The following is a 20,016-nucleotide window of genomic DNA, read 5'->3' as shown; positions in this document are numbered from 1 at the left end:
AAAAGATTTTTCATTCATTAGTTCATTAATTTTCTTATTGTTAGTCCCTTTATTCATCAGGGGGTTGCCACAACGGAATGAGCTTATTCAGCATATGATTTACAAAGCAAATACCCTCCCAGCTGCAACCCAGTACTGGGAAACACCCATACACACTCATTCAAACACATACATGGCCAGTTTACACCCTGAGGAAACCAACGCCAACACAGGGAAGAACATGCAATCTCCACACAGATATGCCAGCTGGAACTCGAGCCAGCGACTTTCTTGCTAACCACTGCACCATATGTCTCCACATATTTATTTATTTCTTTATTTTTGGGGAAAGTGGGGATGGCTGCAACAAGGCTTATTCCTCCATTCAGGAATAAGCTAGAGTGCTGATATACATATTCTCAGTTAGACCCTCCTTCAATCTGAGAGAAATCAGCCTTGTGTGACCATTCCTTCAGTATAAAACTCATTTTTATGTTAAAAAATTATTAATAATAAAATGTATTAATAATAATGTTTTTAAGGTTGTCTAATCTGATTTTGTAAAACATTATTCATTTGTGTAATTTAAATAACTGTTTTCTAAGCTTTAAATAGGAATAGCTATCAAGCGTTAAAGTTATTGTATCACCCTAGCATAGACGGTTTGATCAGGGTTGACAAAGTTGCTGAACATGCCGTTGCAACTGTCCCCAATCACAAATTCCTTTAAAAGCTTGCCATATTAACAATGTACTATTGAATTTGATCAGTTTTAATGTAATTCAATTTAAAAAAAAAATAAAATGAAAAAATTCATTAATTCATTTCAAAGTTCAGAGATGTAGTTTAGGAAAGCTATAGTCTAGATTTTCAGTTTCTTTAAGCTTTTAGTCTGTATTTATATGGCCAATTTAACACAATACTGTCTATGGGAAAATGAAGGGAATGCAAAACTGAAGGGAGTTGCAGCTGTCCCCACTCTGCCCTATTTATTTTTATTAATGCTTAAAGAACACAAAACAGAACAATACAAAGCACAAAAAAGGAACATATTAAATTATTAATAAACATGTTTATTAATAAATCAAAGTGAATTATTTAAGATAAAATTTTTTTTAAGTTTTTATCTTAAATAAAATGGAAATTTTTTTATTAAAAAAATAATAAACAAAATAAACAAACCCATAGAAAATCGGGTCGAAATTATAATTATGATAACAAAAAAAGACTATATAATAATATATAACATATAATATACTATGATCATAATTGCATAATATAAATAAATTATATATATATATATATATATATATATATATATATATATATATATATATATATATATAAAACAAATGAACAAAATTAATACAAATATATCCAAATACCTGATGCAAAATAAATATTAGATGAGATCAATATGAATGTATTTTTTTTTTCAAAAACGTAATTGAAATTTCATAAATAATACAATGTAAATAAGTAAATACAATTTATGACAAAAATAATAATGTAAAATTGATTAAAATAAATAAACAAACAAAAGCATAAATAAATAAAGTCCTGCAATTATTATTGGGAAATACAGATTAAAACTATTTTCTACAGAACATATGTTTAATATATGAATAATATGTATTTTTATGTACTCATAATAATATTGTCTCAGTTTTACATTTTATGATGGGGGACTTTTATCTTGATGATTACACACAGGCGTACAACTTCCTGTGTTGTCGTCAATGGTCAGGTCCTTTATGCAGTGTTCTTTACAAATAACATTAGTTAAATAAATCCGCAACTTGCCACCTATACCGCTATTAATTAAAATAAAATGAAATTCTATTTGACATTTAGTATTTAAACTGGGGAAATTGTAAATGTGTTAAACGAATGTTGCCTGACATAGTAAATGTCACTTATCATTATCATTTCAAGGTCCTGACAGACTACAGGAAATGGCAAGCGCTGAATTCCTCCGCGCATGCGTATCATTCACGTTCTCCAGTGTGTGTTTGCTCCAATGAAGGTTGATCTGTCAAATAACCATAACTAAGTGTTTTCAGCAGTTACTGATGTCGCTATAATAACAGCTATATATATATTTGGCTTGGCCTGCTTTGGGGATTCCAGAAAAGGGTAAGCAGACGATATTCTGATCAGTAATATACCATGTATCTGCAGAGTGCTTAATTAAATGCAGGATACTGTATGTGTTTTTAAAGATTTGGAAGATTTTTTTGTCCTGTTTTCTAGTCACTGAGAACCAGTCTCTTTATTTTATTCAGCCATTATGTGGGTCTTGAATAGTTTTAATTCGCTCTTCCACAACGTATAACAAACATTATGGACATTGTTGCATGCACTGACAGATGGATGGATGGATGGATGGATGGATGGATGGATGGATGGATGGATGGATGCATGCATGCATTCATTCAATCATTCAAATATTTTTGTCTTCCAGTACAAATGTTTAAACAAATCAAGATATATGCAAAATAAAGAAATGCTTTTGTATTAAATAGATTTGTCTTTCCTAAGCCTATTGGCAGATTTCTGATCTTGTTTTAATCATAACTTTATTGCTTTTTTTTTTTAACTTTATTTATATAAGTTTTTATGCAAACAACACCCAATAGTGTGCATCTTGTATATATGTTAACAAAATTATCTTATTATTATCTATTAGACCAACTAGAACATGCATCAAAACACTAGCAAACAATGCAGCAATTATACAGCGCTACCAAATACATCTCAGGCAGACTAATGGAATAAGTAACAAAATAGAACGACGTGTAAAAAGAAGGGAGGAAAAAAAATATTACAGAAACAAATATTAGCATACATCTAAAGAAGGGCCTGCATGTTTTATCATACATCTTCTGTTTGCCAAATCTAGAGAAATGTAACCTTTTTGAGAGATTAATTGCTTAATTTTAAACAATTTCTCAGACAACAACACTTCTTATATTACAGTGCTTACTAGGTAAATGTGTATTTATTTAAGAATCTTTAGACTGATAAACAAACAAATAAAATACTAAGAACAATGTGCAATGTGAACTGTACAGATACAGTAAAACTTTAAATATTAAGAAGCTTAGAAATAAATATTTTTATTTTTAAAATGTTAAACTCTTCGTTCTACCTTACACATTTATATCTGTTTACCTACTTGCATTTAGAGAACATATTGACCTAATGTTTTCTCAAAATGATAAATATATTTTGAAATTACTTTTATATATTAAAATATTTATATATTATATTTTATTGTAAAAATACACAGACATGTATTATTTTATCCTTATTTATTTATCTTGCATATTTCAAAATATATATTTATATTCATCTTAAATACAACTTTAAATTCTAAACAAAATGTTGTTTATCTTGTCTTATATACTAAAATACAATATTTACAATCCTAAAACCTGACCTGTAAACGGTCAGTAAAAAACACTTATTACGTTTAAAAACAAAAGGTTTTGGTTACTTTGAACAAAATATGTAACCAAAACATTAAAGAAAGAAAATATTTGCATTAATGCAGTAATGTAAATAAATGCATAAGCCATTCAACGAATGCATTTTCTTCATTAGGTGACGATGGCTGGTCTTTCTAACTATGCTCTCCGCATGGCCCGTCTGAGTGCTCGAATCTTTGGAGACGTGTCCCGCCAGACAGACGCCAGGTCTTTGAAAGTAGTGGAGTTATTTAAAGAGCCCCCATTGGCCCAGAGAAAAGAAGTGTATGACTGGTATCCTCCACACAAGATTTACTACTCGATGACCCAGAGACTCCGATACATGGGGCTTTTCAGGTAGCCAATGCTATACAGTTATTATACTGCATTTATGAACGTTTGATCTTTGGGTTCTTTTGACATTAATTTTGCTTCATTTCAGGGATGAACACCAGGATTTCAAGGAGGAAATGAGACGCTTGAGGAAACTGCGGGGTAAAGGGAGACCCAACAAGGGAGAAGGAAAGAGAGCCACAAAGAAGAAGTAGATTTCAGCTATTTATGAACGGACACTTAAGAGAATCAGATGAAGAAGATAAAAAAAACCTGTATGGACATTGTTTGTGACTAGCAGAGATTATAGTAAAACAAAACAAACAAACAAAACAAATACTCTTTTCTCATGAAAATTAAATGTACTTTTAAAAACAAAAAAAACAGTTTGCATCTTCTTCAAGCAAATGTCATAGCATTTTCTTATTAATATTTTTTGTTTTTTTACAATCTGAAAACACAGACTATTAGGTTATTTTGAACACTATACTATAGGAAAATGAGTCAAAATTGGACTTGAATCCATTAGTCACAAGAGTCCAGGTGTTTTTGGTTTGGATACAGATGGTGGAACATAATAAAAAAAAAACTGGAGCAAAGTATTTAAACTAATCTCTTAAATCATTTTGCTATAGACTCATGATGGAAATATGTGGATCAGGATCATGTTAGAAATGGTGCATTTATGTCATTGTGTAAATCTGTCGATACCTGGTCATTTTTCACTATGATTTTGATATCGGGAATAAAAAAGATCTTTAAAAGTTGTTCCGTCAAAATCACAAGGTTTAGTCCAAAACCATAATGACATTTGGTCCATTCTGCAGAACTGTCAAACTTGTTAAGTGGTATTGTGTTTCAGCATGTAGATAGGGCTTTCCACAGCTCAATGATGCCTTACAAGCAGGACACATATCTATACAGACAATATATAAACACAAAACATGGTTAAATCTCTCTGTAAGACTGTTGTATTCATTACCAGTTTATCTTTTTTACTGAGTAGTATTTAAAATTAACTCACTCCTGTGATTTTGCCAGTCCATTTTTTTTAATGGGACAGGTAACTGAACCCTTACAGTCTAAAATGATAAGAAGAAAAAAATCTGCAAAATGTTCTCAATATTTATTTGTTATTGTAGTTTCGTCTCGTATTTAAGACATCAGACTCTTATAATCCATATGGCATAATATTGTGATTTATGTTGTTACAAATGTATAATTAGATGCAAAAACAAACCAAAAATATGATTTCTATGAGTACGGATCATGCTTTCATGTATAAAGTAGGAAGAGAAATTCAGATGGCTTGTAATATAAGTAAATTTAATTTTATATCAGCATTTCATATAAATATCTTTGTCTTCCAATAAGGTTTATAGCCGAAGCTTTGCGGTTTTAATTGGAGGAGTCAAAACAGAATCACAATGCAATGCGGTAAAACAATGATTGTGAGATACAATTAAGTATTTCTCAATGAATCTACATGATTTCATGTATCATAACTAATGAAAACACTAATGCAAATCAAGTAAACAATTTTTTTATTTTTTTAGTAAAGACCAGTAATTGTTATGTTTTGAAATATTACTAACCATGTAAAAGTAAATCTTACATTTCCATCGTAGAAATTTTAAAGTATACAAGAATTTTAATTAAAAAAAGACCTTTCACCAATGAGGAACAGTAAATGTGAAGGTTCTGGAATGTGATTTTGTACCTCGCTGTGGTGGTGGTGGTACCATGAGCCAAACAAAAGAGTTTATGCATTAAATATAAGTGCTTCTTGCTAGTAGTTTTAGATGCTAAATGCATCAATGTTGATTATAAAGTAGGCTCTGTAAGACAGTTTCAGATTTTTAGGTACACCTCCTGATGTGAGATGATGTTGGATGCTCTCTGCTTAGCCTTTATAATGGGTGCACATAAAAAATAAAGTTTGTACAGTACTTTTGTGTTACTAGATTCAACAGCTGCCTTTAAATGACCTGTCTGCCTAAGTATAACACCGTGTGGTTTGAATAGGATGACCGAAACAAAATTGCGACTAGGATTTTTATCATTAAAAATATTAGTGCCCTGGTCGGCGTCCAGTATCCCCGTTTACCCCTCCACGGGTTTACATTTTGGTGAATTTGTCTCCCCCTCCTGTCTCGATCTCTGTTGCTTTCCTCTATTATTTTCCACTCAGTTTCTCGTGGTTTAAAATGGCGGCGTTGAGCAGCGCCGAGTCCCCACCGCCCGTCTTCAACGGAGACACCATGAACCGCGATCCGGAGCGGGACCCGGGACTGGACGAGCTGGGCGCGGGGCTCGAACCCGCCTGTCCCGGAGAAGCGGCGATCCCCGAATGTCAACAGGGCATTCCCGAGGAGGTACAATGGGGGGAATCAGGGTTGAAGGAAAGCTCGGCTGATGAGCGGAGCTGGGTTGGATGGAGATGTTCAGGAAACACCGGCTGTAATACGGATCGCGGGGGGATGCAATGCATTGCAGGGGGATGAGATGATGCAGGGAAATTGATGTATAATCGAGCAGATCTTATGTAGTGCGCTTATGCATTTTCGCAAGGTGCATTTCCGAATGACGCCATTTATAATTCTCTCAGTGCAGTTCTCTGAGCCAATGTTTATCAGAAGGCCTGTTCGTGTTTCAATGGCATTATTATCCCTGCTGCATACAGTAGCGTGCATGCTACACATCTCACCTTGCGATGCATCTCAGTAATGACGAACTACAGATGCAATGGGGCAAATGAACGCGCATTGTTTTATCTCCTTTGTGTCAGCAGCTGGCGCGAGCTGCGAGTCGAATGCATTTACATTTACATTTAAACCTGCAGTGATGTCATTGTGCTCGTGCATTGAATTCGTTTTTAACCCGTGCATATTTATTGCAACGTGCATCTCTTTTTTTCGGAGCTGTCAGCTGTCTGTCTGCACAAATCACCTATGCTGCATGCTTTATAAGGGGCCTTTTGCTGTTAGATGTAGCTACACACTGGGGTATTTCGTGGGTACATTCTGCACCCTGCAGGAACATACATTAAGTTAGTAGTAGCCCTGTACTGGAACATGGTCAATCAGATCGCACCATCTATTATATTTCACAAACCAACATATGCTGGTATTATCAGCTAGTGGTTGGTTTGTTGACGTCTAGCAGTTAGAAACTAGATAGTTATCTGACTTATGTGCATTATAAAAGTGTCATTTGTTTTACGTTCTGCACATTACAGTTTGTTAGTAGCTGTGGTTTGCATTATGGTCGACTAGTTTGGAGACTCTGCAGTGTTTCTGAAAAAAATTAAGCTGTATTTCAACAGTATACAAGCTTAAAGTACATTCCAAAACATGATTTATCCAATCAGGAGATGTGTTTAGGAACATTTCAGCTAAAAAATATGTACATTTACTGTGTTTCAAAACATTTCTAGGCCTGTTATGTTAATTTTATCCTGATGTAGTTCCAGACTTGAGCACGAAAAGCATTCAGAAAGCTTTCAATGACACATTAATGTATCGATTATTTTATGTTCTGCACTCTGCAGAAATATAAAGTTTAAATTTGTAGATGTGTTTTGCGTTATGGTCGACTAGTTTGCAGCTTCTGCAGTGTTTCTGAAAAAAAATTAAGCTGGTATTTCAACAGTATACAAGCTAAAAGTACATTCCAAAACATGTTTAATCCAATCGGGAGCTGTGTTTAGGAACATTTCAGCTAACATTTAATCTAAAATATATGTACATATACCTTGTTTTAAAACATTTCTAAGCCTATTATGTTGATTTTACCCTGATGTAGTTCCAGACCTGAGCACAAAAAGCATTCAATAAGCTTTCGATGACATAATACATTATCAATTATTTTATGTTCTGCACTTTGCAGAAATATAAAGTTTAAATTTGTAACTGTGTTTTGAAACTTGAGTTTAAACCACATACAATGTTTCAGAAACCACATGAAGTTGGTATTATCAACTACAGTAGTAGCTGGTTGTCTACTGTCTACAAGCTAAAATGAGCTATTTTATGTTTCTCAGTCTGGTTTATGCAACCAAATGCTTTTTATTCCAGCTGCTTTTCTTTCTGGAAATCATTAACTACGGTACATTTTAAAACTCTTCTGATTTTCTTTCCTTTTTAGACTATCTAGAAACCATTTTTCAAAACACTGCTACCAACTTGGTTTTTGCAGACAGGCATCCATTCATTTTGTTTAATTTGGAAAGTTTACACTGTCATGGAACAGGTCACAAACCTGGTTATTCAGGAAACAGCTTACCTATATTGCTGCCAGACTAGTCGGATTAAAGAGCTGCTTGTGTAAGTTATCATTATAGCAGTGCTTAGTGGTAATTAGATTAATTTTACTGCTGGCCAGAGTAACAGTGTTGCACTGTCTGATTATATGCGGCTTATTCCTTTTATATTTATATCTGCATTTATTGACATGAATATAGAAGAAATAGTTCAGGCAAAAAAAAAAAAAAAAGCTCTGTCATCATTTTCTCATGATGCAGTTCCAAAACCAAATGAGACGTTTTGAAGAATGCAATGGTGTTTTACGCTTTGAAAATATCCAAAGGCAGCATTAATGATATACGATGTTTTAATATGTAAGCTTTATTTATTTACGACTCATCTTTATCTTTATCTAAAGTGGGCTTTTAAGAATCACAGGTTGTTTAAAGTGAACTTGATCAATGCAATTCATGAACAGTTCTCTCATATACAGTTGAAGTCAGAATTATTAGCCCCCCTGAATAATTAGCGCCCCTGTTTATTCTTTTCCCCAATTTCTGTTTAATGGAGGGAAGATTGTTTCAGCACATTTATAAGCATATAGTTTTAAAAACGTATTTCTAAAAACTGATTTATTTTATCTTTGTCATGATGACAGTAAATAATATTTGACCTGAAATAATATAAGACACTTCTATACAGCTTAAAGTGACATTTAAAGGTTTAACTAGATTAATAAGGTGAACTAGGCAGGTTAGGGGAATACGGCAAGTTATTGTATAACGATGACGATAACGATAACGTTCTGTAGATTATCGAAAAAAAATAGCTTAAAGGGGCTAATAATTTTGTCCCAAAAACTGCTTTTATTTTAGCCAATATAAAACAAATAGGACTTTCTCCAGAAGAAAAAAATATTATCAGACATACTGTGAAAATTTCCTTGCTCTGTTAAAAATCTTTTGGGAAATATTAAAAAAATAAAAAAATAAAATAAAAAGGGGGCTAATAATTCTGACTTCAACTGTATATCCTTTCATTAAATAATGATTTCATTTTTAGCCTATTTTATTATTCTTACGGCTTTGAAAGATTTGTATACGTCATATGGATTATTTTTTAGGGTGTTATCTAATGTTGTGAAATAAATGAGAATAAAGCTACCAGTATTTTAAGTTTTTTACATAAAAATGCAGTTCCACACAATTCATTCATGTTGTCTCAATGCAAATAAATTAAGTTAGGGGAGAGCGGGACAAAAGTAACGTGGGATGAAAGTAACATATCGATTTTCTTGAAGCCCTGACAACATTAGCTTTCCAGGCTATGACCATGCATTCCGCATGCAACCCTTGATGGAGCTGCCAAATATTATGCGATTTCGGGACCAAGTCGCACGCTTGGGTCTGAATTTCAGTTTTTAAGTGCAGAAAGTGAACTATTGTAGTGTACAAGTTGTGTTTTTCTTTTTTATGCATCGCATTATTGATCAATCTACAGGTTATTTAGCACAATAACAAATCCTTAAGTTTGCAATCTCTGAGGTTTTCAGTTTATATCAGGTTTAAATATCAAGAGTTCCTTTGGGGACAAAAGTAACCCTGTTATTTATGTCCCACTGCTAATAGCTATAGCTTATTTTTCACTTCCATATTATAGTTTGCAGTCTTTTGATTCATATATTTTAGAAAATGAATGCATATAATAATAAAAGAACATTATTGCCAATAATAATTAGATATAAAAAGAATTGTAGAGGATTGATTGATTGATTGATTGATTGATTGATTGATTGATTGATTGATTGAGTGCGTAGCTGGATTGCTTTTGAAACATTTGATAGAGCTGAAATTTTAAATGAAAATGCAATTTGGTATTTGTTTTGCAAATAATAAAGGACAAAATATGTTTGCAGTTAACATTAACAAGGTCATAGTCGTATATATATTTAAAATAAACAAGATTAATCCAGTAAATCAAGCAAATATTGTTGTTACTTCTGACCCACCCTACTGACAGGGTCAAAAGTAACAATGTTCAATTTATGTTTAAAGTGAAATAACATTCAAGTTGTTCGACATTTTTTCAAAATACCAACTGATATTGATAGACCACACGGATGAGTTATATGGCTGCACAATATTAGAAAAAGTTGACGTTGCAATTAATTAGTTTTTTGTGACTATATATTGCAAAATACTGTCTGGAGGGTGTCCTGCATTGCTTAGCTTCAACTTTGTTCAACACACCTGCCTGGAAGTTTTTGTATAAAAAGAGCTTGATTAGCTGGTTTACTTGTGTTTAATTGGGATTGGAAGTAAAATATGCAGGAAACTGGGCCTCCAGGACCTAGTTTGGGCACCCCTGGTCTATACATTTCCAGCAAATGTTTAAATAGCAGTAGTTTGAAAGAGTTTTTGTTCACACTTTATTTTAGGGGGAAATTCTTGCTTTTAGCATACCATTATGGCTTCAATAAACTCCCAATTTGATCTTTATTAATATTAAGGTAGGTTAGGTATTGTGTAGGATTAGGGATCATACAGAATATGTAGTTTAAAAGTACTAATAAGCAGCCAATATCTATAACATGCATGTAAGCAATGTGTTCAAAGTCTTACCGAAAGTATTCATTTGGATTGATCTGGATGATTCTGTAGGGAAGTGAATCATGCATAAAATGTACTAAACAAACTACAGCATAGATGAATGTAAATAAGCAAAGATGAAAGTGAAATAAGCAGTGCATGCCTTATGGTTTTGTATATGTAAATGTAAAAAAATTACACTGCAAAGTCAACTCAACATTGCATATCTATGTGATGTGACTATTGCAGATGCACACAATGTAATATCAATGCTGAAACAATATATTGTGCAAACTAGTTAGTAACCACTGCAAAAATATATAATATTTCTGCCCAAAACATAATCTTTTAGACAAATTTTATGAAAGATGGTACTTTTATGCCTGCTCTCCCCTAACATAACAAATAAAAGTGGATTGAACATAAGTAAGTAGTTTGAACAAGCAGCAAAAATACTTATTTCACTGTGTGTCCTGCACAAAAAAAAAATTACGTTAGGTTAGGATTCAAGGATGATTAAGCAAGAATGTTCATTGTTAGGTAAAGTATTCCTTTCTGAAGAAGCTGTGGTTGGCGGCAAATATTTCACAGTATTGAGCTATTTTAAACTGTCTTGCTTATGTTGCATCATGTTGGAAACACGCACTCTATTACCACACGGGGTTAGCTTTAAAGAAAGGCTTGTAACAAACGTCTGTTTAAGAAACTGTCAGCAATCTTTGCCTGTCAGGAGTTTATACTGGCAAGACTACTGAGAATGGACCTGCCTTTCAGTATTTTCTTGCATTAATTTGACTCGTAGAGCCAGTTTATCTGCACCGTTGATTAGAAATCAAGTGGCGGCTTGACTTTTGGAATGCAGGATTTTTAATCAGACCTAAAGTTAGATGCACTTAAATGTGCTATTTCAAGGGGGGCGTAGAGGCATTTTTGACAAGTGTGCTGGAAAATTGTTTCTCCAAATGGCGATCATAATAAAGTTGACTTGTAAAGCTTTGTAGCACTGTCAGATTGTGTTTACTTGGCTGGGACGTTTTCCAGTGAACTCGGGAGTATTTTATGGTGCCGCTGCTTGTATTGCTTGGCAAAATTGAAAAATGTTTATTGGCTTTCTGGAGCAAGTACATTGCTTGCACGTTTCCTTGAGCAACTGCTTGCTGCTTGTTGCAAACAGGCTGTAATTTTGTGGTACTTTGAATTAAGTGGGTGAGTTTTATGATCATAATGGATGTGGTTGTACTAGGGTTGTGTGATATTTATTGCATAGGATAATACCGTAATTGTTGTTGCTGACTTTAGTTTGTTGTCATTTGTCAAATTTACTTGGTGATGAATTTAATTAGTTAACCCTATAATTCAGTCCATGAAAGCAAAACAGTTTGTTTAATGTATTTCTAAAGCCCTGTAATTTCAGCCATGATTTTGTCATCCGAGACAAATTTGGGAAATCCTAAAAGTTTCTTGAAATCCTAGGCTAAAATCTGTGATAGTTCTAGTAGTGTCAGAAGAGTTCAGACACTGTGGAGTGTGACACCAGCTGGTTCAATCTAAGAACCAATAGCAGCGCCGAATCTGATGACGCAATTCAATTCTAATGACGGCAGGGGAAATGTCAAATTGAGACACACTGTGTGCAAAATTATGGCTACATATTGTTTATGTTTGCTATGAGGAATCATTTCACATGATAGGGAAAGCATCACGAATAGATGACGTCGAAATTCTAGGCAACTTTTTTTCCATGTTTGACACATCTTCATTCTCGTTCAGTCTGACATTGTGACAGCTGAGATCTTACAGTGTGACATGGAAGCCATGTTCCTGCAGTCTGCCATGCTACAGTCGTTTAGGATTATAAAAAAAATTGCACAGTGTGATCCGCTTGTTAAATGTGTTAACAAGCAAGAGTTCTGGTTTCCAAAACATCGATACATCACAAATCAATGCATTGATGATTTTATTTTAAGACTCAAATAAAAATGTCTTTTGCTGCTTGTTAAAAACAACTTCTTTAAAATGAGTTGAAACAACGGCATTCTAAGGGTTGTTTTGGGACTCAAAATGTACACTTTACAAATGTATAAAAATTATTAAGTTAACATAAGGGCTGCACAATATATCGTTTCATATATCACAATGTGTGAATCTGCAATAGTCACATTGCAGGATCAGCAATGTCATGTTGATATTATAGTAAAGTTTATTCCTAAAATAGAGTGAAAGATGAAAGAGTTTTTAAGACTCGTGACTGTAAAAATTTAAGCAAACTTAAGCCAAGAGGTTATGAAAGGTGTATATAGAGCAAAATAATTTGCATTGAATTATTTATCCAATGAAGACTATACACTATAAAGTGTTATTTTATTTACTATTATTTTTCTTAAATTTCTGTACCTTAATACTGTTAGATTCCACAGAAAACCATGAAATGAATTTATATCGGTTCAACAGTATTGTATTATGCAGATACTTCTCCACAAAATAATCCCAATCAATGAATTCCCGATGAATTCATTCCAAATAGAGTTATAAGTCATCTTGTGAAATTATATTCATATCGCAAGATATATCTGAAACAAACTAAATATTGCAATGTCAATTTTTGTTCAATATCGTACAGCCTAGTTAACATAATCAATTTGTGTTGGGGCAACATGAAGGATAAGTGTGGAACCCAGCACTTTTTTTTATAGTAAACAATGCTGATATTGAGTTTCACATTATAAACACAACATTGCCTTTTTATCTGTTTTGGCAATGATAATAGTAACAAAGTCATTTCTAAATCAATCTGTTTTTGAACAAACCGAGCAAGTCAATGAATCAATGATCAATCAATGATGAGTCAATGAATCAATGATCAATTCATGAAGACAGTCACTTTCTTTTTTGTTTTAAATGAATCAGCTGTTTTGTACAAATAACTTTGATATTAATAATAATATTTATTTAATAACTTTAAATAACTTTATTTTTTAGAAATTTCTCATTACATTTCTTATCCAAGACAGACTTAATCGACCCAATGTATGAGCACAAAACACACACTCAGCAAAATATTGTTGAAATATCTTCAATAAAAATATGATTATATGAACACCAAGATAGTACTTTTTATTTTTTACAACATATATAATACTCTCCCAAATTGCCACCTCATGCACACCAAAAATTTAGTTCTAAATGCATTCATTCTAACTAAAAATTTTGTTGATTTATTTATTTTTGTTGGGGTCATGCATGCATTTTTGACATGAAAAGAAATTGCAAAAATAAAGAAAAGTTTTCTGGACGTCTCCTTCCATTAGTTATAGACAATAATATACCCTCTCCCCAACACAACACCATTATATCAGTGTTGCTCTGTCAGGTTGCTCAAACAAATAAGAGCATTTATATTTGCAAAAGATCCATTAATGGCTTTTGAATTGTGAAGCATTATGAAACTGCTTCTTTGCTAGAGCTCTTTGTCTGTACTCATCATGTCGCACCTCATTCTTAATCACTATATCACAGTTTCTATGAGCATCACCGGTGTCAGTTTTTACAGCTTTAGCGGAGACAAGCAAGCAATTGAGTGTTTATTAGATTTACAGTAAGGTTCTCACTCATTAGTGCTGAAGTTCGAAGGTCTCTTTTTAAACACTTGCTCATTTAAGGAAATGTATTTTGAAAGAGAAGCTTTGGTTTGCTAACTCTGGCTTTCTTTGCAGATATGGAATATTAAACAGATGATTAAGTTAACTCAAGAGCACCTAGAAGCCCTTTTAGATAAGTTTGGAGGAGAACACAATCCACCGTCTATATATCTAGAGGTAAGATATTTTTGTCTTCTTTATATGGTATTAATATTTGTTTTGTCACTAAATGTTCTCTCGATTGCCCAAGACAAATTTCTCTTTAGGGAGGCAAATTAAGCTAAAGATTGATTGATATAATATAAAGGTGTCTGACTATAGTAAAACCCTGTGTCTATTATTAACTCTTTTTTCAGTGGTCTGATTACAGAATCAGTCAGCCAAGACACAGTACATTTTCTACTTCTATACTTCTGTTGTTCTTGTGATCTTGTGACTTGTGCTAGGAAATGAAAATAGGGTAAAGTACGCAGGAAGGCAAATAAATAAAACGGTTGTGGACGGATTTCAACTGTAATCTAGGCTCCTGCTGGTTTCTGAACATTGCTGCTGTAAATTGTTCAAAATAGAAATATTAATTGCATTAAAATTGTAAAAAATATATCAGTCTTAAAAGGAAAACTGGTGTCAGCAATGATAGCATCATGGGGAGTGTGCTGCGCCATTGTGCTTCAGGCATACCGAGTTCGAGTCCCAGCTCACGGACTTTTCCTTATCCCATCCTTTTCTCTCTAGTTTTAGCTTTGCTTTCTGTCCAACTACTGTGTTGTCACAATAAAAACAAAAACTCCCAAATATAAATATTTTTAAAAGACTGGTATTGCTCATGCAAATCTTTAAAAAATATATTTCTAAAAATTCAAAGATATTATCCCAACAATCATACCAAAAATGCACTGCAAAGAGTCTAATGCAGAAATTAGGTGGTAGAATTGATTGAAAGTGTCAAAATTATTTTTAACACACTTATAATTTGTTCAGTATTAAAAGAAAATCTCATTGAAATATAACTATTTAAAAAATATTTGTTTCTATTTTCCCATTAAACTACCCTGCAGTTTAATAAACAGATAATAAATACATTTTTTTTAAATTCTGATAATTGTTTATGCATGTTCCTGTTATGCTATTTAGAGAATAGTTTTTTTACTTAACAACAAACTCTCTTTTTTAATATTTAAAAAAAACTTTCATTTTGACATAGCTAGGTCTGTCACTATAATCAATCTATCGACTTACCGCACAACATATGAACATGACCTCAATCATTTTTGGTGATGCAATAAATATTGCCCATAAACGATTCTAGCAACACTTTAGCTGATTGCGCAACATCTCTATCTAGGCAAGGACCAGTATAAAATTTTAATGGTAGGATAACAAATAAATACAAAGATCACAGTATTGTGATTACTGCTCTAAAATATATAAATATTTTTTATGTCTGGGTAAAAAACATACCTTTATAAATATTTAAAATGTTTTGGAACAGTAAACATGTCAGGCTAAATAATAATAAATAATCGACTCTCAAAACTAAATAAAATAGACACAAAAATAAAAACGTACATATACAATGTAAACGGTATAATAGAAAATTTGGGCGATTTTTAAACCTTGACTTCCAAACCACAGTAAACCTTGAAACCGGTTTTCGTCCCATGCATATCTCTATTTCTATTGGAGGTGTCATAATGGTTAAAAAAACACTATAGTATTTACTATACTATTACTTTAGTATATTTTCATGTGGCTGTCTGACAACTAAAAATAGATTTGGTAGCAGATAATACAGCCTCTTACTTATTACCTTGCACTTTTTTTCTTAACATTTATTATTTTTTATTAAGGATATGCGTTTTCACATTCTGATTCTAATCCCTAATTATTACGTTTTTAAAATGACTATAATTAAATTAAATATTCTTAAGAATAAGTGAACTTAAGAAGAGTGCTGATCATTGTGATGATATTAAATAATATTATATAATGAGTGGCATAAAATGGTCTTAAAAAGACAGTAATATTGTTTATCGCAGTATATTTTGGTGCAATATGTCCTACAATAAAAAATAGATATTGTGCCAGGCCTAGATATAGCAGAATGAAAACTGCATTATTTCAAAACCAGTGTAATTACTAATTTCTCTCTTTATTAAGTATAATACAGACACAATAATAAACAAAACAAGGTACAAATAATATTAACATCAATCATTTTAAACACTTTGGAGGTCCGATTTATACTCCATTTTAAGTTTTATTTATCTTCGTGGTTTATGTTTATGATTGTGGGAGAGAAAACTGTTTGTTAAATGCTGTTTGAAAAATCAGTAACCTTAGGAAATCTCTCATATTAAAAAAAGACTGAAAAGTACTATCAAATACTGACCAAGCTTTTAGTTTAAGCTGTAAAATGAGCAAAATGACCCCACTTTTTGTATCCAAAGCAGCAGCTAATGCATAATCTCAGATCTTCATCCTTCAGCAGGCTGAAAAGATAAGCATTTTTGCGAAACGTGTCCATAAAGTATTAAGGGTGTATTTCCTTCATGCCACAGGCCTATGAGGAGTACACTAGTAAGCTGGATGCATTACAGCAGCGGGAGCAGCAGCTTTTGGAAGCTATTGGGAATGGGACCGAGTTCTGCTCCTCGCCGACACCCACCCTGCTGGACGTGAAGGGACAGGGCATTCAGAGTGCCCCCACTGCCCCAAACACCCTAGCTGTCCTGCAGACGCCCACTGACGCAACACGAGGCAATCCCCGCTCGCCCCAGAAACCCATCGTCAGGGTCTTCCTGCCCAACAAACAGAGGACTGTGGTGAGTTGCGGCTTGCTGTATCAACATAAATAAGTACACTCCATTTTGAAAATTTATATTTTGATCAATTTCTCAGTGAATATAAAATAGTGTAAAATATTTTGGTGGATTTGAACAAAACAGATTTATTAAACAGATATATTTATCAAAATAATATGTTAGTCACTGAACATGTTTAGAAATAGAAAGACAATACAATTAAATTCAAGCAAAATATTGAAAACAAATTACAAACTCAAAATTTCACCTAATTTTACACTTTTTTTGTTTCTCTTGATTGTTGCTTTTTTTTTATAGATGTTTTATTAAATTTTTTCATTTACATAATTTTTTGTGAGCTGAATTTGCACTGTTTTCACGAGTTATTTTGTTGGATATGCTTCATATTTAGCTTCAGTACTGACTAATCAAATATATTATTGTAAAGCTTCCCATAGAAAATATGAATTAAGATGAGAGATTTGTGAGGGCTGTACTCATATCGTCACCTTGGAATTATAAGGTTCTATCTGCGTTCTGAATGATTTTGAGATATGATATTGAGCATAAAAGTTTTTGCATTTCATATAGATAATATATAGAATATTATGCACTGGACCTTAATTTTATTTTAGGGCAGAGTTCAAATTATTTGCAATTAATTGTATCCAAAATAAACATTTGTGTATTATATATATGATGCATACTACAAACATATATTATGTCAACACAAACTTTGATTTTGGATGTGTTTAAATTTTGCTCAGCACTATTTTATTTGGTGCATTTAATCTGTTATTGTTTCAGTCTTAAGTAAATTACTTAAAAATAGTAATTAATGGCTAATTACATCATTATAATTGCATTCAAATTACTTTTCTATGTACTCTGTACTCAGTCACCTAATTAATCAATAACTAGTTTAATTACTTGACTTAGTACAACATAAAATCTATATAAATCTTCACGCATATACACAGTAGAAAATAAACTCTTTCAATTAGTCAAATGGAAACTTTCACTTTTATTTTTCATAACACTTAAAATCACTTTAAAAACATTTCACATTTAAGACACCATATTTTTATAAATACCATATATTGACAAATTCCTTATTTCATTGCTTTATATGCATGTGCAATTGTTGGATAAATCTAACATGTTTTAGTAGAAAATGTTCTAGTTATTATGCAAAATATATATACACACAATATATATACGTACACTATTATTTAAACGTACACTCTCCTAGCAGAAACCTCCTTACTAATTACACCCAACACTGAAAGTTTTGCCCACAGCTCTATTTAAAACATTCTATCCCTAACGGAGATGGTCAAATGTTTCCTCACGAGTTTTCACAGCGAGACATCAGGCAGGGCTTTAGAACGGGTATTTCAGAAGGAATTTCTACTCCGACCAGATTGTAGAGCAATAGGAGTCCATGGGAATGAGCAAATGTAGGTGACCCCTTTTATTTTGATTATCTGCTCAGCTTGTCTCTGTTGGTTTAGCAGAGGGAAACGGCTGTACGAGAAGAAGCCAAGAAACCAAACATGCCCAGATGAACCACAGTCTCACTGTAAGGAGAGGAAAGTTGCTTGAGAAAATAATTAATGTGTGTATGTGTGTGTGTGTGTGTGTTTCAGGTTCCAGCTCGTTGTGGGATGACGGTCAGAGACTCCTTAAAGAAGGCTCTGATGATGCGAGGCTTGATCCCAGAATGCTGTGCAGTCTATAGAGTTCAGGATGGGTAAGAACCATTGCATTACCATCACTGTGTCTTAAAAATGAAAACTTCCCTTATGTATAGTATGAAACAAACAGTATGTAAGCCGAGTATCATGTCAGAATTGTCAAAGTATTTGATTAATAGTCACTTCGTTATGTGCACATGATGCCGTATCAGTCACACAAGACTTACTATTATATAAATATATTATTATTAGTATATTATATTAATAATTTATATATGTATATGTATATGTGTATATATATATATATATATATATATATATATATATATATATATATATATATATATATATGTATGTATGTATGTATGTATGTATATGTATGTATGTATGTATGTATGTATATATATATATATATATATATATATATATATATATATATATATATATATATATATATATATATTAATAAGTATATTATAAAAATGAATTTGTTTATATATTATCAGTATATAATTTATTTTAGGAGAATCTCCTTCAATATGTCAATATTGCAATACTAAGAAACTGTAAAGATGCACTTTTTGAATGGCCTGTTTTTATTGTTATCAGATGACCATGTTTAACTGGAGAGGCTTTAAAGAAAATATTTATAATAAGTTTAAGTCCTTATAATAAGTCCTTTATAATAAGTTTGAGTCCTTCAATTAGAATTTTCATCAAAATATTAAAGATTTTGATCTTATTTTATGCATTATTCATTGCTTTGATGTCTTTTTTTATTGCTTTAAAGCTTTTTATAATTTAAAAGTAATAATTCTAAAATCATTTTGCTTTTGACATGGCATAGCCAGAGAAGCTGATATGGAAATAAACTCTCTTACAGTTATTATGCATATTATATATTGTTACATATGGTCAATATATTATGTTTTGAATTTGACTTATTATTCTTTATATTAATTGTTCCTGTTAGTTTTCATTTTGTTCTTGTTTGTTTAACTGCCAGAAAAATCGAATAAATACAAAATACATAAAAAAAATGTATTCATAGTATTTGAAAAACACTAAGGGAGCCAAAGTACCAGGATGACCCACTGCTTTAATGATCAAAAATCTGTAATGCATGTTAAATAGACACTTCAAAATAACGATGGGGTGGTTGTTGGATCCACGTAGATTGCTATGCAACCATCAACTGTTTTCTCGGGATGAAAACCTGACGAATCTTTGCTGTAACTCTGATACGAGTTTTATTTATAGAGG

The 20,016-nt window shown here is 32.3% G+C and overlaps 3 protein-coding genes across 8 annotated transcripts in view; 2 read left to right on the top strand and 1 right to left on the bottom strand.

Annotated features, from left to right (window-relative positions):
• Nucleotides 1–1,958: 1,958 nt before the first annotated feature.
• mrps33 (mitochondrial ribosomal protein S33) lies at nt 1,959–5,731 on the top strand. The gene is given in 3 exon segments (NM_001002306.2): nt 1,959–2,115; nt 3,586–3,806; nt 3,892–5,731. Coding segments are annotated over 2 exon segments (321 nt in total). The 5' UTR covers nt 1,959–2,115; nt 3,586–3,591; the 3' UTR covers nt 3,998–5,731.
• A 230-nt stretch (nt 5,732–5,961) lies between these two features.
• braf (B-Raf proto-oncogene, serine/threonine kinase) overlaps nt 5,962–20,016 on the top strand; it is a 29,608-nt gene continuing 15,553 nt past the window's right edge. For 2 of the 3 annotated variants that reach the window (NM_205744.5, NM_001324516.2), the window contains exons 1-4: nt 5,962–6,157; nt 14,328–14,429; nt 16,814–17,077; nt 18,706–18,809. In NM_205744.5, the coding sequence (NP_991307.3) occupies nt 5,990–6,157; nt 14,328–14,429; nt 16,814–17,077; nt 18,706–18,809 (638 nt within the window). In that variant the 5' untranslated portion in view covers nt 5,962–5,989. The remainder of the gene's footprint in view (nt 6,158–14,327; nt 14,430–16,813; nt 17,078–18,705; nt 18,810–20,016) is intronic. The other variant, XM_087246353.1, reaches the window with a different exon arrangement.
• LOC147844651 (uncharacterized) overlaps nt 16,386–20,016 on the bottom strand; it is a 56,551-nt gene continuing 52,920 nt past the window's right edge. For 2 of the 4 annotated variants that reach the window (XM_087248096.1, XM_087248100.1), the window contains one exon: nt 16,386–18,636. In XM_087248096.1, the coding sequence (XP_087104222.1) occupies nt 18,567–18,636 (70 nt within the window). In that variant the 3' untranslated portion in view covers nt 16,386–18,566. The remainder of the gene's footprint in view (nt 18,637–20,016) is intronic. The other 2 variants (XM_087248097.1, XM_087248098.1) reach the window with 1 other exon arrangement.

This window comes from Danio rerio, chromosome 4 (assembly GCF_052040795.2).
Source record: "Danio rerio strain M-AB ecotype USA chromosome 4, GRCz13ab, whole genome shotgun sequence".
NCBI lineage: Eukaryota > Metazoa > Chordata > Actinopteri > Cypriniformes > Danionidae > Danio > Danio rerio.
This window is presented reverse-complemented; position numbering and strand designations above follow the sequence as displayed.